The sequence below is a fragment of the Heloderma suspectum genome, chromosome 1 (assembly GCF_057233095.1).
Source record: "Heloderma suspectum isolate Gila_16-S chromosome 1, 16-S_ref, whole genome shotgun sequence".
Taxonomy (NCBI): Eukaryota; Metazoa; Chordata; class Lepidosauria; order Squamata; family Helodermatidae; genus Heloderma; species Heloderma suspectum.
Window position 1 is genome coordinate 68,107,764 of NC_139458.1, and position 26,416 is coordinate 68,134,179.

General features: G+C 45.0%; 1 protein-coding gene across 3 annotated transcripts in view; it reads right to left on the bottom strand.

The window, feature by feature from the left end:
- BMF (Bcl2 modifying factor) overlaps positions 1–23,913 on the bottom strand; it is a 36,179-nt gene extending 12,266 nt beyond the window's left edge. The window contains exons 1-4 of one of the 3 annotated variants that reach the window (XM_084845106.1): positions 23,323–23,906; positions 15,163–15,236; positions 9,373–9,693; positions 7,867–8,030 (exon numbers count right to left, since the gene is read on the bottom strand). In XM_084845106.1, the coding sequence (XP_084701232.1) occupies positions 7,867–8,030; positions 9,373–9,688 (480 nt within the window). In that variant the 5' untranslated portion in view covers positions 9,689–9,693; positions 15,163–15,236; positions 23,323–23,906. Of the gene's footprint in view, positions 1–7,866; positions 8,031–9,372; positions 9,694–15,162; positions 15,237–23,322 lie in introns of all 3 variants that reach the window. The other 2 variants (XR_014789291.1, XM_084845096.1) reach the window with 2 other exon arrangements.
- Between the last annotated feature and the right edge of the window lie 2,503 nt (positions 23,914–26,416).

The window sequence follows — 26,416 nt, forward strand, 5'->3', positions numbered from 1 at the left end:
TTATGATTTTTTGCAGTCTGGCCACTGCAGTCCTGCATTAGAGTGTTCAGCATGGTATGCCATACAGATTTGTTTACTGCTCATGTGATATTTTATAAGTATTTTATATATGTATATTTATGAGTGGTTTTTTGTGTGTATATGCAATAAATCAGTGTTATTCATTTGCGCCCCTTTCCATGTTCTTTTGCAGTGAGTTTAGGTTGTTTTTAATGAATACGGAATATTACATTACCCCGTCCCGTTTTTGTCATCCCAATATCCCATTTTTCAATGGTCAGGGATTATGGGAGCTGAAGTCCAAAACACCTGGAGGGTTGCCTACCTCTCAACTAGAGTTGATGTTAAACCACAATTCTTGGTTCATGCCTAATGACGAGCCAGGAAACAGGGAAAATGAATCTGAATCATAGTTTTTTCCTCCGTCTGAACATGCAGAAACAGGAGGAGGAGGGCACATGAGCCCAAGACTTTTCTCGAGCTCACAATGGCTCACGCATATAATACTAAATCGGCCTTCCCCAGCCTGGTGCCCTCCAGATATTTGGGGCTACAACTCCCATCAGCACTAGCCAGTATGGCCAATGGCCAGGAATGATGGGAATTGTAGTCCAAAACACCTGGAGAAACCTTGTTTGGGAAGACTCTGCTAAACCCTGACTTAGTGTTACATGGAAGTGTGGCTGTATGGGAATGTAAGATTTAGATAAACTCTGGATATTTATCATTTAGCCACCATGCTCAGTGCAGAGTGATTCAGACCCCTGAGCAAAAGAAAAGAAACACTCAAACTATGCAGATCATATATTTCAAAACTGGTACAACTGTACTCAGATCTGTGAAACTTTTTTTTTTTTTTTTTGCTCAGTCACTTTTCCATATCCACAGTATGACCCGGTTCACTCAATCAAAACAAGCTACCATGGCTTGTTAAAATCGACAGTGCGGGCTGGGCACCATTAGCTTATTTATCCGCCCAGGTGTGGCTTATCATGTCGTCTGAACCCAGACAGCATGTATTTATTTACAATATTTATATACTGCTCCACATCTAGAACAGATGTCAGAGTGGTGAACACAAAAGATAAAACAGTAAAAGAATAAAAGCTTAAAACACCACATTAAAATTACACTTAAAAAAACCCACAAGGCCAATAGAAACTGTGACTGGTCAATTAAGGAATGCCTCCTGGAACAGTGCTGTTTTCAGGAGGCACCAGAAACAATGCAGTGTTGGTGCCTGTCAGACCTCCAGCGGCACAGAATTCCAAAGAAAGGGGGCTGCCACACTGAAGGCTCTTCTCCTGGTGGACTCCAATCGGGCCATAGGTCCATGTGAAACCACCAGGAGCAAGCCCTCCGATGACCTCAGTGACTGGGCAGGTTGGTAAGGGAGAAGTATCAAGTATCCTGGTCCCTGTTTCGAGTTTTATTGTTGTTGTTGTTGTTCAGTCGTTAAGTCGTGTCCGACTCTTCATGACCCCATGGACCATAGCACGCCAGGCCTTCCTGTCCTGCGCTCTCTCCCGGAGTGTGCTCAAGTTCATATTCATTGCATCAGTGATGCTATCTAGCCATCACATCCTCTGCTGTCCCCTTCTTCTTTTGCCTTCAATCTTTCCCAGCATCAGGGTCTTTTCCAGTGAGTTTTCTCTTTGCATTGGCCTTATAACAAATAGGCAGCCAGTGCAGTTCCCTCAGTGAAGAAGTTACATGCTGGGAAGGGGCTCCAGCTAGCTCCAGCTTCCAGGGCAGCCTTAAGGGCCACCCCACATAGAGCGCTTTGCAGTAATCCACGCTTGAGGTTACTAGCAGTTGTACCACTGTGGCCAAGCTATCCCTGTCCAGGAGAGGCCATAGTTGACAAACCAGCCAAAGCTGGTAAAAGGTCCTCCAAGCTGCCATGGCTACCTGGGCTTCCAGCAACAGTGATGGATCTAGGAGTACCCCCAAACTACGGATCTGATCTTTCAGAGGGAGTGCAACCCCATCCAGAACAGGCAATGAGCTTATCTTCTGGACTAGGGAACCACTCACCCACAGGGTTTCCATCTTGCCAGGATTCAGTTTCAGTTTATTGGCCCTCATCCATTACTGAGTTCAGGCACTGGTCCAGTACTTGCACAGCCTCTCCTGATTCAGATGTCAGAGGGAGATAGAGCTGTGTGTCATCAGCATACTGATGGCACTTGGCTCCAAATCCCCTAATGACCACTCCCAGTGGCTTCATATAGATGTTAAATAACACTGGGGACAAGATGGTACCTGCAGAACCCCATAGCTCAATGGCCAAGGGACCAAGGAATGGTCACCCAATGTTATTCTCTGAAATCAGCCACACAGGTAGGACTGGAACCACTATAACACAGTGACTCCGATACCCATCCCACGGAGTCGATCCAGGAAGACACCATGGTCGATATTATCAAAAGCCGATGAGAGATCAAGCAGAATTAACAGGGTTGGACTCCCTCTGTCCCTCTCTCGATAAAAGTCATCCATCAGGGCAACCAAGGCTGATTCAGTCCCATAACCAGATCGAAACCCAGACTGGAATGGGTCTAGATAATCAGTATCCTCCAAGAGTGCCTGCAGTTGTTCCGCCACTACCCTCTCCAGAACCTTCCCTAAAAAAGGGGTATTTGCAACTGGGCACTAGTTGTCTAATACCATTGGGTCCAGAGTGGGCTTCTTCAGGAATGGCCGCACTACTGCCTCCTTAAGGACAGCAGGGACTACCCCTTCCTGAAGCATTCACCACACCCTGGACCCAACCAGTCATACCCCCTCTGATAGCTTTTATTAGCCAGAAGGGACAAGGGTCAAGAGGGCACATGGTCGGTCGCAATCCTGCAAGCACCTTGTCCATGTCATCAGGCTGCAACAACTGAAAACTGATCCCACAAAATCAGGCAGATGGTGTCAGACACCTTGACTAGAACTGCACTAACAACAGCATCAAGTTTGCTGTGGAGACAAGCAATTTTGTCCTCAAAGTGCGATGCAAAAAAGTCACAGCAGGTCCTTTAGGGCACCAGGGCTCCATTCACTGGGGAAAGTGTTAAAAGCCCTGGGCCATCCAAAAGAGGACACAATGGTTAGCTGGATGGTTAGTTGAGGACACAATGGAGGCAGCAAAGTAACAGACCCATGGCCTGTTGTTGAGCTATTTCAGGGTTGTTTCCCTCTCAAACAAACCATACTGCCTGGGTTCGGACAACATGACAAGGCACGCCTGGGTGGGTGATTACACTAATGGTCCTTGGCACATACCACAATTTAAACAAGTCACGGTGGCTTGTTTCATTGTGCAAACTGGTCCAATATTTTTGAAGAGTCCTGTAGCATGTGAAACATGAAGGGATCTCAGTGGTCTTCTAGATCCATTTCTTACAATGGCAGAAACATTTAGCTCATTTATGCTAAACAGATGCTCATCCAGTCATTCTTTTTAAAATACTTCCAGTGAATAAATGCCACGCCTGCCCTCTGCAATATATTCCATCATCTAGTTGTTTTTATAACTGTGAGTTGTCTCCTTACATAAATTTTAACTAGGCCTGTAATGTTTAATCAAGCAATTGAGTAGAGGTCAATAGATTTCTTTTTAAAAAAAAGTTTATTCAACTAAAAAGGTGCACCCGATTAATCAGGCAGATCTTTTAAATACACGTACTTATAAAAACTACAGCTAGCACGCAACATCCTACGAGAAGCATTCCCTTTTTCACTCACGTAGAACAGAGTGCCCTTTCTAAGATGATGCCTGCCACATGTGCATTATGTGTTGCAGGCATGTGCATTTTCTAAAAATGAAGGAAGTATGCACCTTGCTTTGGAAATATTTTTTATCCATATGCATATTTAGCCGCTAACCAATTAAAACTCACAATTAATCAATTAACGTTTCTTTAATGCAGCCCCAGTTCTAACTGCATTTAGTGCAATTTGGATCCATTGAACCTGTTTGAGGCAACCAAATGGGCAAGTCATGGTTTTCTTGGCGACAATCTCTCCATTAACATATAGAGAAGAACAGCACTCCGTTATCTTTGCCAACAAGCAGAAGAGAAAACTGGCCAAGAGTGAGGCAGGAAGGCAAAGAAGGTATTCGGATAAGCGTAGCGATAAATTAAATTTTCAGTGGTGTCCAACATAGCTCCATACAAACATAAAGTGCCCCCATTTCCCTTCTAGAAGAGAAACCCTTAATCTATGTGCCAATATCTTTCCAAATTCTGTGCGGTGGAGAGCCACTGGCTAGTTCCCACCTCTGTTCAGGGTTTGTTTCTCTCACCCTCTTTAAAAAGAAGAAAAAGAAATGGTCAACTAGCACTCTTTCTCCTTTACAACACTCTATTATTTCAGCTGAAAGACAAAGAGCTCCTCCTCTCTTGGCTGCATAAGCTAGTAGTAAAGAGGGATGCTTTTGTTTACTAACTCTCCCACATGCTTGGCTGACAGACAATTCTCCTGCACTACTTTTGCTTTGCTCTGCAGCCATTCCTCTTGGTACCACGGCAACAAACACTTCTGCCCAAAGAAAGGGGGGGGGGGATGGCCCAGGTTTCTTTCTCTTTTTTGGTTACAGCTTTTTTTTTTCCCCCTGGGGCATTCTTGGACACATTTCCCAGACAAAGACATCGGATAGCTACACTCCCCAGATGGAAAGTGTCAAGTTACAACCAGTTCTACAGCTTCCCTTCAGGACTCCTGACAGGAAGAAAAAAAAAGCCTAACAAAAACAAAACCCTGTTAACCTTTGCGACACTGGGCAAAATTGTTAGAGACAGATATTGGAGGAGTGCTACCTAGAGGAAAAAGAGGTAATATCCAAAGAATGGGGCAGGGGGAGAGATTAAAAAAAATCCCTCCTCATCAAACAGGCGGACATTATACACTCACAGAAAACAAGAAGCTAGGATGCCCCCAGACAGTCTGATGAGTAAATCCTCCAGTTAACCTGTTTCTCCCGTTGCCTTTGCCAAACCTGTTTTTTGAGGTCCACAAATTTCAGAGGCTGCACTTCTTTGCCTTAGACCCCCAAACTTTGCTGAAGTGCAGGCACACCCCCAAAACTGTAGAAAGGAAGTCCTGAGGAAGGAGCGGCAGGGATATGCATGATGTGGCACAGAAGTCTGTGACAAGCAGTGGGCCTCTGCAGTCTGAACATCTGCCACCATGCGGGAGGATAGCCACAGCGAATGTGCTCACACATCCTGTGTCGATCCTGCATTTGTACAGTACTTGACAGCTGCCACAGAATCCCTATAGGAAATCCCAATGGCTGCACAGTGCCAAGCTCTCGCAGCCACTGTCCCCTTCCATTCCCCGCGTCACCTGAACCCACAATAGCTTCCTGAAGCCATTGAATGCTACTGCTCCTGTTCAGCTGGAAATATCCACAATGAGGCAACACAGCTTCTTCAAATGAATTTTCTTATCTTACAAAAATACACTCTCTTCGTAAAAGCCCTGGTTTCCTTTTTAGAAAGTTTGGTATGCTTGGTTACAGAACTCTCTGGCCCCTGACCAAAACTTTGGCCTTGTGACACAAGATGCACTCATCTTTCGAAGAGAAGCAGAACCCACAGCAATGATAAGCTCCAGCGTATAATGCCTTTCAGCTGGAATGGAAACCTGCCCAAGCCTAGATAGGATCGTTCTGGATACGTTAAAATAAACTGGCTTTAACATTCCTGGCTCTTCTCCAAAGAATTTGGGGAATTTTAATTTTTGTTGTAGCACCAGGATATCTGTTGGAGAGCATTCCACATGGACTGGGGAGAGACCTACCACAACAGCAGTGAGGGCCGCTTACATAGAAGTGGGGGGGGAGCGGGGAGAAAGAACACAGAGAAAGCATCTTATGCCCAGAGGTCATCTTACCTCCTCTCCAAGGTCAAAGAACAGTGGTCAGAAGTTCAGGACCTTAAAGTTTGTTCCTTTGGTTTATGATTTATTTTATAAAGGCAGAAAAGCCTGAGGTGAAACTTCTGACACCTGGTGGTTTTGCAGGTGCCTGTTCTTGCAAAGAAAGTTATACAGAAAGCATAGCAAATACTCTTACATACTATTTTGCAGCCAGGAACTTTTCTGAAAGATGTCAGTGTTGTACACTGCATACTAGCCTTACTAAGTGCACTGAGTAGAGCTGGTGTAGAGACAATGGCTAAGAGACTGAGTTAGGAAGTGAACTGGGAAGTCTGTTTGAATGTCACTTTTGCCTTGAGCTCACTAGGTGGCCTTAGGCAACCAATTCTCTCAGCCTCAATCTCCCCATCTGCAGTATGGGAGATAATAATGCTGATTTCCCTTACAGAGTCGTTGAAACAATTATAACTAGATAAGGCATGTGACATGCTTTGAATCCTAGAAAACACCATACAAGTGTTAAGTATTATTATTATTGTTATACATATACAAGGGTGGGGAAGAGGTGAAGCCCAGAGAGGGATTCTGGGCATAGTTAAAATTATTTTGGTGTTTGGGAACCTTTTTGATAATAGCTGCAACCCTTCAGTGTAGAGTGTTGTGAAGTGAAAGGAGATGCTGGAGTTGGTAGGATGGAGAAGAAGTCTTTGGGTACAAGCTAAGAATGGGGAAGGAGAAAATCAGGCAAAACAGTGGATGGCATTCTTGCATTTCCCATTCTTTCCTCTGCATATCAGAACCTAGTTTAGAGTGTGAGCTGTTGAAACATGAAACCAGGTATTTTATATTTGCATTAGCAATATGCCATCATTTTAATGCATGGCAGGTTTGGCAGTGGGGAGAGGGCATCCCAGTAGGGATGCATCTTACATCTGCATGTGTCTGTGTACAAGAGAGACACGTTGCACTCTTCTGTGTGATCCCTCTGAGTGGAATCTGGCCCATCCACTGCTATGGGCAGGTTTGGTTCTTAATCCAAAAGTCCAAGGGATGCTCTTTGCCATTCACTCCGATGAGAAAAAGTAGCCACATATATTATATGTGCCCTCCATGTACATGGCACTGCACAAAGAAGGAGATGGCAGGTCCCTAAGGGGCTTATCACTGAGAGTAATGCTAGGAGTTGTAGGGCTTTTTTCTGTCTAACCTTGCATAGAATTGTGCCCTTAGTTACACTAGGGCATGGGGACTAAGGGGTTGTGCCACGGAAAAGATGGGTTTTGAGAAGGGATTTGAAGAAAGGAGGGATGAGGCAATCACTGAGGCATTCTGGGAGGCAACTCCATGCATAAGGGATAGCAAGGGAGAAAGGGTAGAGTCGTTTGAGGGAGCAGGAGACCTTCATACAGCCAAAGGTGGTGGAGCTGGATGAGCAAAAAAGTATATGGAGAAGTAAAAGTTATGTACTGAGGGGCAACACTGAGGTAAGGGGCTAAACCTGCCCCCTAGATTAGTTAACCTACTGTTCCTTGGGAAGAACATGTTCAGCCCTTTCTTCAAAAGTTTTCCTGGTTTTTTTAAAGCTTTGTCCCATAGAACTAGGTGGGGGCCATTTAGAAGCAAGCCCTCTTCTGTCTGCATAGCTCTTCATGGATTCTGTTTGTTGGTCATGCTGCAAAGTGACTTACCGCAAGAAACTGCCTTTATATATAGAAATAAGAAAACTATTACCTACTCTGGGTTAAGGACAACTAAACAAAAAAATAAAATAGCATTTTTTAAGAAGAATATCAATTTTAGACTATATATGCTTCAAAAATACAGTTACCCAATTTTGATCCAATTATCAAGAGCAATACAAAAAGCATTGGGTACTCATTGGAAAAAGAAGAGATAAAACATTTGGCCCACCAACATATGCACAGAGCATCCTAGTCCATGAATGAACTTCCCCACTCCACCCCCACCCTCCTTGCCCAAAAGTCAGCCTACCCTCTGTAGGTGAAGCCTGTGGAACTGGTCTGCAATGCACTGTAACTTCCGTGCAATCTGAACTTCAGTACGCAATTCCTGTGGACTTTCCTGAGGTTCCTCCTGGAGGTGTGGATTCAATGAGAAACCAATTGGGTTGACATGTAAACGGTACCCAGCATTCCCTGCCAAACATCAGAGAAGAATCGGGCTTACAACCTCTCAGCATGAAGCGCATAGTCTTTCTGCCATAAACAACACACTACAAGAGAACATTGTTTAACGCTATGTCAAAGTTTCATGACCAAAATATCCAGGGAGATTTTGATTCCTGTCAACTTTTATTTCTGAAAAGAAAATTTCTCATCTGAATTAAGCATAGCAGTTGTAGACCATTTCCAATCCTTTTTAGAAAGCTGATAGCTTAGGTTATTTTTTCCCTCCAGGACAATTTAAGACTTTGCTATTAGTCTCTAAGTAATGATAGTTCATAGCACTTCCTGAGAAGTGTTATTTGGGTGGCAGCCTGAATGAGGCCTTGCTACAGCAACAGGTTTGCAGAGCACAGATAAAAAATATCCAGCAATCTCTTTCAATCCAAAGAAGGACATACACCATAACTTCTGCATTATTTTTCTGTAAAGAAATTGGAAACCGTAATGGGCAAAAAAGCAGAGTCATGGGGCTTTGAATTACCCCAGTCATATGATTTGGATTCATTAGGCAACTTGCCACTTATTTATTGGTTTAAGAATGTAAGAAGCTGCCTCATACACAGTCAGACCACTGGTCCATCTAGCCCAGTACTGTTGACACTGACTGGCAGCAGCTCTCCAGGGTTTCAGGCAAGAGACTTTCCTAGCTTTACCTGGAGACGGATCTGGGACCTTCTGCATGCAAATCATGTGCTCCATCACTGAGCTACGGATCCTCCTTAAACAAATCTTACTTGGGTGAAAATAAGACCAACACTCACTTAAATTAGATTCTCCTTGTCTTTGTCTCTGCAGGAAATAGTCTAATGCTGAAATAGCTTGAGCCCTGAGCAGGATCTGCCCGTACATTTCAAAGGCCCATGAGGAATAGAAGCTTGCTCATTTAAAATAGCAACAATGTGAGGTTTTCAGGATTCTGTATCACTTTCTGGTTGAGCAAATTCAATTTCATGCTTCATGGTGCAATACTGACTGTATACATTTTCAAGATCCCCCTGGTGCAGTCCACTGTACCACACAAGGTGAGGAGGGCAAAGGTATTAATACAGAACGATCTTTCTTCAGAAGAAGCAGCAGCTCAAGAGTGCCACAGATCAGCCTTCTTCAATCTGGCACCCTCCAGATGTGTTGGGATTACAATTCCCAGCATTCTTCAGTCAGCATAGCTGGCTGGGGAATACTGGGAGTTGTAGTCCAACACATCTAGAAGGTACCACATTGGGGAAGGCTGCCAAAGATATGAACTAACAAAAAGGGAGGGTTTTTCCAGTGCAAAAGCAAAAAAAAAAAAGTCACATCTGAGCATCCTTACCATAGAAGAGTCTCTGGGGCTCTTCAGTGACCCCACAAGGTAACATGACATCCTGGCTGGAAGAGGATGGGCTGAGTGTTTGAGTTGCCTTGTCTTGTTGCTTTGCTGGCCTGGTGCCCGGGCCACAACAGTGAGTAAGTGGGAAGAGCTGGAATCTCCCCAACAGGCAGTTGTAGGACTTGCTCTGTGTGAAAATGCCAGGAAAAGTCATCTCACTGGGCTGACTGGCAAGTCCACAGTCCTCAGAGTGGAACACATCATCATCCAGCCCATCCAAATTGGAGAAGTCATCCTCCAGGTAGCCAGGGGGATCCATTTCACCTGCAATTAAAACAAAAACACAACACTGTGAAAACAGATAAAGGCACCACTGAATTACAGAGCCAAGAATATACTGGAAAGGAAACATGGTTTTCTTTACAACTTCGTCATAGAGCAGCTTATGAATTAGGTTTGGGGGGAAAACCAAGTAATAGGTGAATGATGGAGGCCAATTGACCAAGCTCTCCTCCTCTTTAACAGGGATCTCAGAAGAAAGTGGCTAAACAATATGGAATATAAAAAAGGTTCAAATTTTTAAAATCTTGTTATTCATAAGAAGAAAGCCCAAGAGAAACATTAAAAGCTTCAAGGAAGAATATTTTAGAATCCAACACCATCTTAGCTCGCCACAATCGCATTTAATACTTCAGTCACAAGGACCTTCCATTCTCAGCACTTAGGAGGCAATGTTCTTCTTAACCCAGGAATGGGAACCTGTGTCCCTCCAGATGTTGTTGGACAACAACTCCTATAATCTATGACCATATAGGCCTGCTGGCGGGGGTTGACAGGAGCTGGAGTCAACATCTGGCGAGTCACAGGTTCTCCACCTCTGCTATAAACTTTGAAAGTTCTGCAGTCACAACACTGTTTGAAGGTATCAGTCAAGTTTGATCGATATAAACTTGTGTAGTAAGCACTGGAACACAATAATGCCTACCAGGATCTGCAAAATGCTAGGATGAAGTTAGTAACATCCTGCTGGGATGTTACTAACCCTTGAGGTTAGACAGGCCTGACTGAAGATTTTGTTATCTGAGCCAAGAAATCCAAATGGTGTCTGTCGTTGGTGAAACATATATGAACAGCATCTAAACCCACCACCTTCGGCACTGTGACTCTTAGTAGGCCTGGCCTGCAACTTGTGAACTACCGCTTCCCTTTCCTCATGTCCCCATCTCCATCCCAATACAATTGCCACCACTCCCCTCACCTTGTTCCTCACCAGTACTTCAACTGTCCTGACTCCCTCCTTTCATTATCCATGACTAGTTCTGACCCCACACAACACAGGGCCAAAACAGACATTACTTGAAAGACATAGCTCGCTGTTATGGATCACTATTTTGCAATGCAAACTGCAGGGGCAAAAGGGTCAATCCAGATTGGGCCCATAGAGGGGGGCTAGGGGGTCCCAATCCAGATCAGAGGCCCCACACCAACTCTAGAGTAAAAATGGAAACGGTAGCTATGTCTTTCGAGTAATGTCTAACAGAGATGTATGGATTCTGTTAAATCCGTTCTATCTGTGTTACGCGGCTTTTCAGGCACCTTTTGTTCCATCATCCATTTATTGACAGAATCAGATTGTTTTTTAGGAATATACAAGAATTTTGTGTCCCCCGCAAATTAGCACAAATCCCCCCCCCCAGTAAAAACCCGGTCTGCTTCAGAATCCACAGGTTGACTTCATAGAAATCCGAACTCATTTGAATCCATTGTGAATTTCTCTGACATCCCTAATGTCTGATTTGGCCCTCGGTTTCACTATAGGATGGCAACACAACACCGATAACTTCCACAAACAAACCTAAACAAATTCACATGATGTACATGTCAGGGCCAGAAATATTGGAACAAGGATAACTGTTTTGGCAGTTGGCCTCTGTACACCACCACATTGAAGTTGAAAGGAAACAAACTCAGATGGGAGCCAAGTCAGGACTTTCAGCTGTAATTCAAGGGGCTTGGCAAAAGTGGGGCACTAACTATTCAGGAAGTGCAGCCAGTGGCATACACCCCCCCCCCATCGTTGGTGGCTCATAAGTAATGGAAAGAATGGCTGACAAGCAGCTGCATGGCCAGGTGTGGCCTGTTTCCTGGGTACTCCATGACCAATCAAGCAGATAAAAGGCCTGGAGGTGGTTCTGAGTGTTACATTTGCATTTGGTAGCTGTTCACTGGAATTCCCAACATGAGGTCCAAAGAGGTGTCCATGGAGTGAAGGAGGCCATCATTAGGCTGAGGAAACAAAATAAACCCATCAGAGAGATAGCAAAAACAGTGGGAGTGGTCAACACAACAGTTTGGAACATCCTGAAAAAGAAGGAATTAACTGGCAAGCTCAGCAACAGCAAAAGGCCTGGCAGACCACGGAAGACAACTAAAGGGGATGACCACAGAATTCTGCTCATGGTGAAGAGGAACCCTTTCACAACATCTAGCCAGGTCAAGAACACTCTTGAGGAGGTAGGCATGTCATTGTCAACATCTACGGTCAAGAGACGGCTTTATGAATATAAATACAGAGGCTTTACAACAAGGTGCAAACCAGTGGTAACGCTCAAGAACTGAAAGGCCAGATTAGCCTTTGCCAGCAAACACCTAAAAAAGGCTTCTCAGTTCTGGAATAAGATTCTTTGGAATGATGAAACCAAGATAAACTTGTACCAGAATGATGGGAAGAGAAAAGTATGGAGAAGGAAAGGAACAGCTCATGATCCAAAGCATACCACATCATCTGTCAAACATGGTAGAGGTAGTGTTATGGCATGGGCATGTATGGCTGCCAATGGAACCGGATCACTGGTGTTTATTGATGACCTAACTGCTCATAAAAGCAGCAGGATGAATTCTGCTGAAGTGTATAGGACTATACTTTCTGCTCAGATTCGGCCAAATGCTGCCAAACTGATAAGACGCTGCTTCATATTGCAGATGGATAATGACCCAAAACATATAGCAAAAGCTACCCACGTGTTTATTCAGGCAAAGAAGTGGGATGTTCTTCAATGGCCAAGTCAGTCACCTGATCTCCACCCAATAGAGCATGCTTTTCACTTACTGAAGACAAGACTGAAGGCAGAAAGACCCACAAACAAGCAGCAGCTGAAGGCAGCTGCAGTAAAGGCCTGGCAAAGCATCTCGAGGGAGGAACCTCAGCATTCGGTCATGTCCATGGGTTCCAGACTTCAGGCAGTCATTGACTGCAAAGGATTTTCATCCAGGTATTAAAGGCGATCCTTAAGTTTGAAATGATGTTGGTTTGTTCCATTCCTTATGAGCCACCAACGATGGGTGTGTGTGTATGCCACTGGCTGTCCTTCCTGAATGGTTAGTGCCCCACTTTTGTCAAACCCCTTGAATTACAACTGAAAGTCCTGACTTCGCTCCCATCTGGGTGTGTTTCCTTTCAACTTCAATGTGGTGGTGTACAGAGGCCAACTGCCAAAATAGTTACCCTTGTTCCAATATTTCTGGCCCTGACTGTATGTATGCTGGCCACAGAATTTTACATTTCCTGCATGCAAATTCCAACATTTCTTATTGGGGTGGGGTGGGCAGCTTTCCAGCCTAATTGCTTGATTCCACTGGCCACACATGGCCGTAACTAAAGCATTGTATACACCTTTGTTCCACAAATGCACAAAAGTCTACCTGAAAAATTCTCCCTGAACTTTATCTGACTCTCTGATATAAAACATAAATATTTGGTTGGAAGTGAATTCTGACTGAATTCCTCTGATCTAGAACAGACACAGGAGGGGACTTGAGACAAAGAAGGGGGGTAATTATTTAAAGGGAAACCAATGAGAGAGCAGAGGGGAAATGCTATGGTCTGTTTTTGACAGATGTGGGGGGGAAGCAAATTGGGAAGAAATAGTTTGTGCGGGGGATTGATGTTTAGGCAGGCTGCCTGTCCTAATCATCTGTTTCTGTGGAGAAAGAAGATAAAGAGGAGAAAAGCTAACAGAGGAAAGAGAAGGGAATGGACAGGGCAGGGGGGCGGGATCCACTGTTCCCCTGCATCAGGGCGCTTCCCCTGAGAGCCCAGCTGAACAGGTTTCTCTGGTTTCCTGACCCTACTTGGGACTCCACCTTAACTTAATTCAAAGGCCCCAATGATCACTGAGTGACAGAAAGGGTGGGAGGGACATCTACCCACAATTTCTAGCTGGTGACACATCTTAATATTGTATTGGGTTATCTATTTACATCTAATATTACCTATGTGTATTACTGAAATGGTTTTGTTTGTTTATCTTTTTAGTAAATTTAGCTGTTTCAGTAGTTGGATTTTGGTTATGCCATCTATCTGTGGGCTATGCCATTTTGTTTCCTTGCACATGTGTGTACAATTTAATTTATTTAAAACATATCTATGCCACCTTTTGAAGTGAATCCTCCTCAAGGTGGTTCTCTTACAACAGAAGTACAATGAACTCATCTTCTCAGAGAAGCTTAAAAAAGAATGAAACAGAATAAGATTTTAACTAAGAGCCATACAATTGGCCAAACTATCTCGGGATAGCTTGGTCCTCTCTATTACCAGACCTTGGTACTATCATCTATGCACTGGTAGCCTCCCCTCCAGAAAACCATCACAACTAATTACATTGGTGTACCCCTGAAGATAGTCTGGAAGCTACAGCTGGTACAGAACTCACACCTCCTCAAGTAGATTACAAAGAGCACATTATTCCCATCGTGGCAATACCTGGAGTATTTGCTTCCAGGTCCAGTTCAAGGTGCTGCTTAATACATTTAAAACCCTTAATATTTGGGGGGGGGGGGCTAAATACCTAAAGGATTGCTGCCTGCCATAAACCATCCCCATTCCCTGTGATCTTCAGATGCCTCCTCGTCTCCTTTTCTGTTGTTGAATCTGTTGAGGTTCACAGCAGGGCTTTCTGGTTATGACACCCACATTTATTTATATTTCAATTTATATATTGCTTTTCCACCTAACCAGTGCTCAAAGCAGGTCATAAGAGAAGTATAAAAACCATGAGAATTTTTTTTAAAAAAACCCATTACAGCTTAGACATTTCTTTTTAAAACCAGCAGTTAAAAAAATAGCAGCACCCAAATTAAAGTTAGTAAACGAACACAATTGAAACCAACGTGGGTTGACTAGATGCTGAAAGGCCTGAGCAGAACACATCTGGCAGGAGTTCCTTAATACCAGGTGCCACCACAGGAGAAATACCTACTTCTGGTCACAGATCATCTCACTTGAGAAGATGCTGAAACCTACAGTGGCATCTCCCACTATGATCTAAATTCATGGGGAGGGAGAGGGGAGTTGTATGGGAGAAGATCCTCTGTAAGGTATCCCAGTCTTTGAAGGTCAAAACTAGCATCTGGAATTTAACCCGGAAACAAACTGAGAACCAGTGGAACTCACAAAATGTCAGTGTTCCATGCTCCCGGCATCTAGTACCTGACAAAATAGTCATATTACCACATTCTGGACTAGCTGAATTTTCCAGACTGTGTTCAAGGGCAGCCCCATATGAAGTGCTTTACAGTGGCCAAATTGAGAGGTTACTATAGCATGTGTGGCAGTGAGCAGGGCCCCAGCCTCAAAGAAATAGTGGAGCTAGTGTATTGATCAAAACTGATAGAACATACAGTGGATCACGGTTGCCACCTGAGCATCCAAAAGTAGTACTGGGTCCAGGAGCTCTTCCAAATTGTGAACCTCCTCCTTAAGGGAGTATGACCCCCAGCAACAGAATCACCTACCATCAGCTGCTTCATCTTGTCTGGTTCAAGCTTCTGTTTATTCACTCTCATTCTTACTGAGGTCACCACCACACCTGATACAGATGGATAGGAAAAACAGAACAGGGCCTCTTCAGTATACTGATGGCATCATGCTCCAAATATCTGGACAACTTCACCCAGCAATGTATGAAGATGATTAAAAAACACTGGAGACGAGATAAAAAAGCAACTCATAAACAAACATGTCATCCTGCCACATCAAATGTGGCAGAATATGTGGAAAAAATGGGCATCTATGCAGGCTGAAAGTACACAAGTTTTATTTAGCTAAAAGAAATTGTGCAATACTAAGCACACTTAGGGTGCAGCTCTGTACTGAAGATCCACTGGCTGAGGGGCTATAGAATTTGGCAGAAGCCCTGCTGCACTGGCAGAATGCCAGATATGCTGGCGAAGATACACCAGTGGAACCTCTGAAATGGTATGAGTCATAGGCGTCACAGAGGAGAACATAAGAACATGAGAAAAGCCATGCTGGATAGACCAAGGGTCCATCTAGTCCAGCTCAATTCTGTTCACACAGTGGCCACGGGAAACCCACAGGCAGCACATGAGTCCCTTTTGCCCATGTTCCCCAGCAACTGCTGTACATAGCCATACTGCCTCTGATAATGGTGGTAGCTTATAACCATCAGGTCTAGTAGTTACTGATCATCTTCTCCTCCAGGAATTTGTCTAACCCTCTTTTTAAAGCCATCCAAATTGGTGGCCATCACTATGTCTTGTGGCAGTGAATTCCATAGTTTAACAATGCGCTATCTCTATGCTTGTCTCCTACACCCCTTCAATCCATGGCCATGCCCCTGTCGACAATGCAAATTTACACCAGCCCCACACCTGGGCAGGAAATTTCCCTCCTATTGACTTCAATGGGAAGGGGGGAAATTAAAAATAGCCCCCATGTTGACAACCTCCTAACCCACATCACTACAACAAAGCATAGTATATGGTATAACTCAGCCTTCTCCAACCTAGTGCCCTCCAGATGATTTGGACTACAACTCCTAACATCCCTGATCATTGGCTATGCTGACTGGGGCTGATGGGAGCTGAAGTCCAAAACATTTGGAGAGCAGCAGGTTGATGAAGGTTGGTGGAACTCAACCCCCAGTCACAGCACACCAACACCAGTATATGAACCTCAATACAGAGAGACCACAAGTCAGATAACAGGGTGCATGGCCACTTAGAGCTCACAAGGGGGAAACTCTGGTGAAGAGAGAGAGAAGGGGGGACTTTGCATAAAGTTACTCTCCTGGGCATACATTGCTAACACAACCAGGTACTCTGCCTTAGGACTCCAGAGACGAATGCCTAACAGCAACCCCCACTCCAGTCCAACAACTGGGGGTGGCAGGTAAGGAAGGGAAGGGGGAACACCGGCTGTAATGGATAACTGTTGAGACTGTCTTCCATCTCTCTCCCTGCCCGCCCCCTGCCCAAACACTCACCTTTGTTATATCTAAACACTGTGCCTTTCTCTAATACTCATGTTATTAGAGTAGTCCAATATAAAGCTGAGACAGAAAAAGCTTCAGTTCCTTTTAGTAGGTCCATAAAATGCTTGAACATGTAAAACCATAGTGACCACTGGCATGACCTTGGGTTATAGATTACAAAAACAGGCAATGTACTGTTTTTTAGAGCTCCTTAAGGCCAACAATTACTATCTCACTATTTTCTGGCAAGCTAGTTTAATCTGCGTATGCGCGTATGTGCGCGCGCACACACACACACACACACACACGCATACACACAATGTGTGTGTGTCTGTGTATATGCAAGTCCCCAGACCCCAAACAAGGAAGTGAAATTCAATCTTTGGGTCATTTGTTTTGCTGTGGTTTGTGCAATATAACCTTCAGTAATTTACCAGAAGTCTTGACAGACTTCAAATGTGCAATCTGCCGCACATTTACTTCAAATTAAGTCTCAGTGAAATTAGGACTTACTTCTGATTAAACTTGCATAGGCTTTGGCTGTAAATCTAGTCTGATTCTGGATACCTGTACTATCAAGTAAGTTTATCTGAGGTTTGAAGCAACACGTCACAGCCTGTGTGATGCATCTTCACTAAAGCAATTGATTTGGTCTCAATTTCAGCTATAGCCCACTATACGCTTCTACTTCCCATATTTAGAAGGAGTCTCTTTGTTACTCCAGCCATAAAAGGAACTTAAAATCCAGTCTAGTAGCAGGCATAACACCATTCTTGGTTTCATTGCAAGCAATTTAAGGTAAACCTAAAGCCCAAACTTAAAATGTAGGCACTGGAGAATGTTTACGAATCCCTGGTCTAAGGTGAGTGGTGAAAGCAAAAGAGAAGGCCCAGGGCTATGCCTTTCAACAGGGGTGAGGAACTTGTAGCCCTTCAGATGTTGTTGGACTACAACTCCCATCACCACTGACCATGCTGGCTGGGGTTGATGGGAGGTGGAGTCCAATAACACCTGGAGGTCTAAAGGTCCCTCACCCCTGCCTTTAATGTATACTTTACTTGGGAGAAGAGTCCTGTTGAACTCAGTGTGACTTACTTCAGACTCAGAGTAAAGACACATAGGATAAAGCTGCAATGGCTTTAATCCTAAACTCACTTACCTAGAAGACACATTGCCTAAGCACAGAATGCTCAGCATACCATATCTCTGAGTGCCTATTATTGCTGCCATTCTCGGGCCCAGTCTAAGACATAAGAACACAAGAAATGCCATGCTGGATCAGACCAAGGATCCATCTAGTCCAGCATTCTGTTCACACAGTGGCCAACCAGCTGTCGGCCGGGAATGCTCAAGCAGGGCATGAGTGCAACAGCACCCTCCCACCCATGTTCCCCAGCAACTGGTGTACATAGGCTCACCACCTCTGGTACTGGATGGACTCTTTCAGTGCAGGCTGAAGGCGGGGAGCACATTTTTTTAATGTTCTGCTATGTACACCACCACCACCACCACCCTGCTATGTGTCAGGAGCTGCTGGATCTTTGTGTAGCTCTCCCATGTGGTGAATCATTGAATGTCGGGAGGCAGCTCCTACCCGGTGGAGGCTGGTGGCTCCAACATCAGTGACATAGTAAATCCGCTCTGGGGTTCAGTGGGGCTGACTTCCAAATATGTATGCACAGTATCAAGCTGTAAGGCTCATAGTTCTAAAACATGCATACATCATAGTACTGGAGGGGAGGAGACAAAAATTGCAGATAATGAATGTAGTGGAGCAGGAGCAAACATATCTCCCATTGCCTGAAATATTAAGAGTAATATCTTGTTGACCCAGGCTTGGAGGAGCAGCCTATCCTTTGCTCCCAGTCACATTGGAAGAACATCTATCACTCCTCTTTAAGAGCTCAGCCCCTCCTTCTGTTCTTGGGGGTGCATTGGGTCACATGGCTTCACTGAACCTACAAGTGAAAAGTCAGGGACAACGGAAATAGGCAGGCCTGGAACAAACGGATGGGAAGGAGAAGCTTGAGAGGTGATGGGTAGCAAGGGGACAAAGGAATGGGCATCTCAAAAGACTGGCTATAGTCACTCCCACTGTGCACATAGAATTCAGGGCCCAGGCCTGGCTTTACAGGCAATACCTAAATGCATGAGTGATGGAGGGGCAGAGCATCTGTGTCCTAAGAACAGAATGCTCAGCATAACTTATCTTTGAGTTCCTATTATTGCTGCCATTCTCAGGCCCAGTCTATACATGTAGCAGAATGAGATGACAGAATGGACTCTTCCACTGCAGAATGCAGGTGGGCAGCACATTTTTTAATGTTCTGCTATGTAAACGACTGCCACCACCTTGCTATGTGCCAGGAGCTGCTGGATCTTTGTGTAGCTCTCCCATGTGATGAATCATTGAATGTTAGGAGGCAGCTTCTACCCAGTGTAGGCTGGTGGCTCTGATGTCAGTGGGATGGTGAATCTGCTCCAGGATTCAGTCAGAACCAGCCAGAACTCTAAAGAAGCTATCCAAGGTATCCTTTAGAGTTCTGACTAGTTCTGAATGAAACCCAGAGTGGATTCACCACCCCACTGACATCGGAGCCACCAGCCTCCACTGCTTCTACCTTCAGGACCTGGACTGACTCTGCTCACCCAGATCGACCATTGATTCTCCTAGACAGGAAGGAGCATAGGAGGGATTCATGTGCCAGTTCACTCTTGCTTGAGCAACAAGAGCCTGAATGCAAGAATGCTTAAAAGGCCTACAGAGTCTGGGCCATCCACACTGGCCCGCCCCCTATGTCTTCAGGTGTGCTGGCTCCACCCCCCTCAGTTCAGGTCTGAAAGGGAGCTCTACTCGCATTTGCCTGAACATGAGTAGAACTCTCCATGTAATCGGGAATCCTGATAAGGCAGGATCTGTGAATGCACAGAGTATTCTAGTCATGTTCAAACACAAGACTTTGCTAATTCAACACAGCAAGGTCTGAACTGGGGTGGGGGGCAGGGCCAAGCCGTGGGAGACATAGGGCGAGGAGCCAGCATGCAGGGCCCTAACTCTCTACCTCCTTTAAACCCTCACACATTCAGGCACATGCTGGAACAGGGCCAAGGTCCTTCTGAGCTCTAGTGTGTTCCTGTATTCTTGGTTAATCTTTGTCCCTGACTTGTGGCTTGCTTCTCAGTCCTGCCTCTTGGTTTGTCCTTCAGTTCTGAGTTGCTTTTTGATACTGGATTGTTCCATGGCCCCTGGTTCCCGGTTTGTGGCTCACCTCAGACTGCAGCTCACAGCCCAGCCCTGACAGTGTGCTAGTGCCTACTTGCAGAGGGGGGTAGGGAGAAGTGGAGAGAAGGGGGCAGGTCTGGCCCAGAGTCCCGTTCCCCACTGTCAGTGTTCTTTTTGTGTGTAGTGGGGGCACACTAAAAAAATGTGGCATGCACCCCTGCTGTCTAAAGCAGTGGAGTCCACTCTGCTACCTCAGGAGTCTTTCGCCTCACTCTGCTACATATATAGACCAGGCCTAAGTTGCAACAGGAAGAAAGGGTGGTGATAAGGTAAGTGAAAAGATGAAGGGGACAGAACAGAACTAGCAATGTTCTGAAGTATCAGGGAGGGAAGAAGGATGTTGCTGGCCCAATCCAGAGCTCCCCACATTTAGGACAAGACCTACACCCTAGTTCAGAGGTAAGCAGCTTGGTGCCCTCCAGATGTTTTGGACTACAACTTTCATAAGTTCCAGCTAGCATGACCAAAGGTGAGGGATATGGGAGTTGTAATCCAAAACATCTGGAGGGTATCAGGTTGCTACCCTTACCCTACTTTATGATTGAAAGATGGCAATCTAGTAGGCTGGCCCCGAAATCTCCACAAAGGTCTACAGGAACAAACTGCCATTGTAACCACTGTCAGGCCTTTGATGTATGTCATATGTGTCATTCAACAGCTGTATACAACAAACTCATGGAGGTCTCCAGAAACACATTCAACAAGATGCTATGTGCAGCAGATCTCAGAGCCAAAATGTTCACTTACAGTGCAATCCTACGCATGGTTATTCATAAGTAACCCCCACTGTGTTCAATGGGACTCATTCCCAGATAGGGATGGATGAACCCACCCCCATCCAGTATCGGCGGGTGCCTGCTGAAGCACTACCCCGCTCAAGCCCCCCAGACCTGCGTTCGAGCCCCCATGAGTTTGCCAAGCCACCCATACTCACCCTGGATCCCGTCCATGATCACCCACTATTTTGCGGAGCATTTGGGCTGGGAAAGCTTGATATATGCAATATTAGAGACATAAATGGGCCACTTATGCCTCTAATATTGCATAGCTCAGCCTTTCCCAGCTCGAATGTGCGCATATTTAAATATGCACATTTTAATTACCTCCTTTTTTCTGTAAAAATAAGCTCGGCAAGATGGCGGGCGCTCACAGATGGGTCTGGGTGAGTGTGGGGAATGTCCGGGAGGGTGTGAGCAGGGGCGAGTGAGGCCAGAGGCCCAGCGGGCACAGTTCAGGGCGTGGGCAGCCCGACGGACTCGCAGACCCAGTCGGGCCATTCCTATTCCCAGATAAGAGTCCATAGGACTGTATACTTTTGTGTAGCTGCTGGAGCATTCGGCTTGGTTGTTGGAAAAGGCAAGTTCAAATCCCTGCTCAGTTATGAAGCTTGGGGAACTTGTTACCTTCTTTTAGACTACCAACCTCACAAGGCTGAGGGTAACATACCTGTCTCAGTTCCTTGCAAGTAGGACAAGGCAGAATTTCTAAAAATGTTTACAGTTTTTCTAGAGGAACAAGGGAGGGAAATCCTTACAGTGAATACTTAAATAACACATTTATAGCATAAGCATGGCCTACCCTAGAAATCACATACCATAAAATGATGCTGTTACACAATTGATAACATTTAGCAAATCCCAGCCTGGTTAGCACCCGGGAGGCTACTTGAAAGTCCCATGTATGCAACTCTACATTTCCTGAAAGAGCTGCATAATAAATAATAATCATAGCCTTTTGAAAGAACGAAGTCAGTTCAGCAAGTATCTTCCAATAAATAAATAAATAAATATATAAATGTCACAAAAAGTGAAAAGAGTTCTGCAGTTCTCCCAGCGTGGAAACACCTGTTGGGAGCCACACAATGTATTCATTCTTCCATCTGCCACCACCATTCTCTCACAAAAACTCAATGTACATTACAACCACTTGCCTACTCTCAGGAACAGAGCAGTGAGGAAGAACAAAGGGAGGGGTATGACACACGTGCATGCCAGTTAACCAAAACAAAGCAGGAAGCTGGACTATGCTTGGGACTTCACAATTCCTTTAATTCCGTCCAGCACTCAAGTGCCACAGAGTAAGAGGTGCATTTAAGACTTTAATACATTATTCCAGGTCAGGATGAGGGGAAAACAAATCCTTACAACCACAAAAAAGAGACAGGCACTCCAAAGTTATCAAGATGATTCGACAAATGCAGTACCTCACATAGCACATATCATATATGAAGTCATTTGATCCTTCAGTTAAGTACTCACACAGTACATTAGTGGCCAAACCACCAGAAGCAAATGACTCCTTTCTGATCAGTAATACTATACAAATCAGCAAGTTGCCAAAAGGAGTGATTCAAATCAGGTTAAATCACTCCTTTTGGCTAGTGTCCATTGCTTTGGTGAAAAAATACAAGGTCTGTTGACTACTTAAGTATTTCAAGGGGCTAAAGTATTTCTCTAGATAATGAATGTTGTACTGAAATATATTATTTGCAGCATGCCAAGAAGTCACAGTGAAGGAAACAATTAACAAATCATTTAGACAACTGCCAGTTGCTGTGCTACCTCTAGTTTGCATAATCTGTCTGAAATAGGAGTCCTGCTCTGAAAAAAGTGGCAACCTTTATGCCTATATGACAGACCCAAATTCAAGAGATGATGTTTTCCTCACAAACGTTATGTCTGTCAAGCAGCTGTTGGAGGCACAGAAGCCTTGCTAGAAAAAGGGTGGCAACCTTCCCCTGAAACTCAGCTAGAGATCCTAATTTTTAAACAACTTTTCTTGCAGCTCAATACGTCTCTAAAAAAGGTTATTATTTCCTGAAAAGTTAGGTGAAAGGTGTGCAAGTGCATATGGTTCGATGACCCTTTGAGATCCCAATTTTCTGGTGAAGGTAAAGGAAAGGCTTTGTGGAAAAAACATTTGCCGATTTTTTTCTTCTTGATGCCCGATAATGCAATTCTAAACCTATGATCAAAATAGAAGGATCCTCCTGGGCAGTAAATGTAACACAGATTCTGGGGTGCGGGTGGCAAGAGGGAATATCCTTTGCTCCAGAACTTTTAAGAACTCGCAGTGCCTGGAGATCCCAGGGCTGTAAGCATCAAGTGAAGGAAGCCCCTGCTGCGGGTGCCTCTAATGAAACCATACAGGGGATTAATTCGTTCACTTATTTAAACGTACAGCCCGCCTTATCTTTAAGTCTCGAGGCGATCAACAAACAGATAATAAGGAAATACAACGTCCTGTTAGAAGTTCAAATGAAGATCTGACGAAAGGCGTCCCACGAGCGCGATGCTATCAAGAGTTGGCTCGCTTTCTCCCCGTGGGCAACGCCTGTCCCAGATCAAAGCTGTAGAAAGAAAGACTGAACTTCGCCAACCCCCGGACACTACCGACCTGCTGCCCCAACTGCGACTCAGACCGCTGTCGGGGCTTTGCGGCCAGCGACCGTCCGCCGAAGACCAGAGGCAGGAGCGGGAGCCGGCGCGTTGTAAGGCGGGGATCAGCGACCCCTCATCTCGACTGATCTGCTGCACCGCCAGCCAGAGCAGCCAGCGGAAAAAGCGGGAGCCGGAAAGTCCCCGGGCTGCAACCTCAGGCGCCGCGGCCACTGCCGCCGCTAGCCCCACACAGCATTGTTTCCAAAATACACTTGCTTCCTGGCATTACCCAAACAGCTGATGGAAGCCACGCCCCGGCCCGTGACGCGCTCCGTGGAGCTAACCAATGGCGGACGGGCGAGCGGCGCTCCGCGCTCTCACAAGCGGCGCTCGGGGCTGTCACCAGCGTGGCTGGCTTGTCGAGTCGGGCTCGTGATTTCCGTTCGCCGCCGCAGGGCGGGATTGGAGCCGCTTCTCGCCCAGCGAGTGAGGAGCAGCTACCCTGCTGTGCCTGCCCAAGGTCTGCCGGCCAAAACAGGCATTCCTTTAAATCCGTATCTACCAGCTATGGTTTCCCTCCCCCGCCCCATTTTTACTCTAAAGTAGACACGGGCCGATCCAGATCTCAAAAGCCCCTACCACCAACACTAGGGTGCAGATGAGGCCCCCTGTGTCCACTCTAGAGTAAAAATGCAAAATAAGGATAGGCGCTAGATACGGATTTAAAGTAATGGCTGTTCTGGCCCAGGATGGCAGGCCAGTGCAAACTTCCCTCTTGGCTTTCTGGAGGCCACTTCACATGTTACTTTTTTTCTAGAAACGAAGCAGCAATACTGGGAAGCAATATCACCACATACCCATGCACATAAGAATTTCTGGATAACAGGGAGAAGTTTCATTTTCTTATTTTTTTAAATTATTTTCAGGCCACATTTAAGGGAGGAGTCCTCCCAAGGTGGTGTACAAGATAAAAACCATACAGTGTGGATACAGTTAAAAAAATAACTACATGTTCAGTAAAATTATTCATTTCTTCCCCCACCCTACCCCTCTGTGGAGCAATGCAGCTGTCTTTGCTTTCATGTGCCTTAGAGAATTCCCAGTAGAGATCCTTTGGGGACACCACTGTTCACTTCCCTCCATTGTGAAAAGCTGTCCATTTATTTCTGCCCTTGCTTCCTGTTTTTAAACTAGTTGCAGCTCCATAAGAGGACCTGGCTTATCCTACCACTCCTGACAGCCCACTCCCATACAAGTATTCTCCGAGACACAAAGCAATTAGGGTTTGCTAATATAACAATTGCCATGTTTTTCTTTACTTCTGTTCCCTGCCTAACAAGAAGCTTGCGTGTTTTGCTTAAGACTGAAGACAGATCTGGATAACTACTGGATTTTATATTTTAAAAAATGGAGGATCTGCTGTTATTCACTTCTTTGACCTAGCACTCAGAGGTGCAACAGGAAACCTGCATAGCACCTAGGAGATAATTGGTTTAGGTTCTACTATCTCTTCCTACTCTTCATTTTAAGACTTGTGATTTAAACATCAAGCCAGCGTCTGTCTCCCCCAACCCCCTCTGCTTTGCTTAACATCCAGCCGGATGAAGAGTTCTGGGGAATTCAAAAAACATTCTCCAGAATTTCAGAAATGTCACTCACTTGGGACATTTTGGTTATCCTAATAAAGGTATCCTGACTGTGGATTTGGAATTATACATAAGTATGTGTAACTGCATTAATCACTTCTTCGTGTTACCTTCCCCACTGTCAACATTTAATTTGTAAGCTTCTTCGGATCAGGGATCTCTGGGTGCTTCCAGACAGAGGGCTTGTGAAGAAATGCCATATATATAACTGTTGCTGTTCTATAATGTTTACTTTGTGTGGCCATTGGGAGGCTATAATGTAGCTGCAGAGGCCTGAGGCCTATGTAGGAGTACCGCTTGGTGACACATTCTGAAAGGGGGAGAGAGAGAGATGACCACTTTATAGATGAGGCCAATGGTACAAGAGGTAGAACTTTGGTGTCTGAGGAAGAGCTGGACCTTGTGTGAGTGTATTTGGCTGGGGTGAAGGTTTGGCTTGAGGTTAAAAAAAAAAAAGTCATTAAAAGGCTTATATCAGCAAAAGTGTATCTTGAGTCTTTAAGAATTGTCAGTTCTTTTGAAGCATTCTTTTGAAAACCCCAAAGTAAATATTAGTATTCCCTTATGTACAAAATATACCTTTAATAAACCACCTTGTTTAATAGTTCAAGCTAGTGTTGGTGCTCATCTCATGCCTAAGCCTCTTATACCAAGCTACCAGGAGGTTTTAAAGTATTCTAAGGGTGCATGAAGACAGGTGAAGAAAGTTGGTGGCTCCTGTGAGATGTGAACAGAGGAAGTGGGGGAGGACGGCAAAAGGTCAGTCAGTGTTGCCCCTGTGAAGAAGACTTCTTAGTTTCATTTTCCCCCTTGTGGCCTGTGTGGGTGGGGTCCCCTGTGTGTGTGTTTGCTGAGGACTTAGAAGTTGGTGTGTTCTGATGTAGTCATTTTAATAAAGAGATTTGTTTGATACCAAAGAGTCTCCAGTGTGCTGGCTGATCAGCAAGATTGTGAATGCTACACCAGAAGATTAGGTAACCCCTCCTCTACCTTTCATACTCTCAGGGGCATGACAGTCCCCTTGGGTATCTATGGCCACCTTCTAGGACTTAATAGGACACGGCTATAGGCCATTTCCCAGGCCTTTCTCCTCAGTCCAAGCTCTGGACTGGTGCTCCTGGATCCATCTTTGTCACTGGAGGCCCAGGTGACCTCAGTGGTCTGGAGTGCCCATTACCAACTTCAGTTGGTTAGCCAACTATGCCTGTTCCTGGATAGGGATAGAAAACAGAAAGAGATGAGCATCCAAAGTAGATCTCAAAGAAGAGAAGCAGATTCTCAGGATGCAAGATAGAATTTATTATAAGAAGCCTAATGCGTTTCCACCTTTTTTCTTATTTTAGGCCTTCTTCGGGGGTAAAGAAACAAGTCTGTAGAACTTTTTTTAGCAAAAGATTGTCTCCATAATAAGATCCCTCACTGCTCCTGCCCCCCCCAAAACATCGGCTGTTTCCAGCCTACATG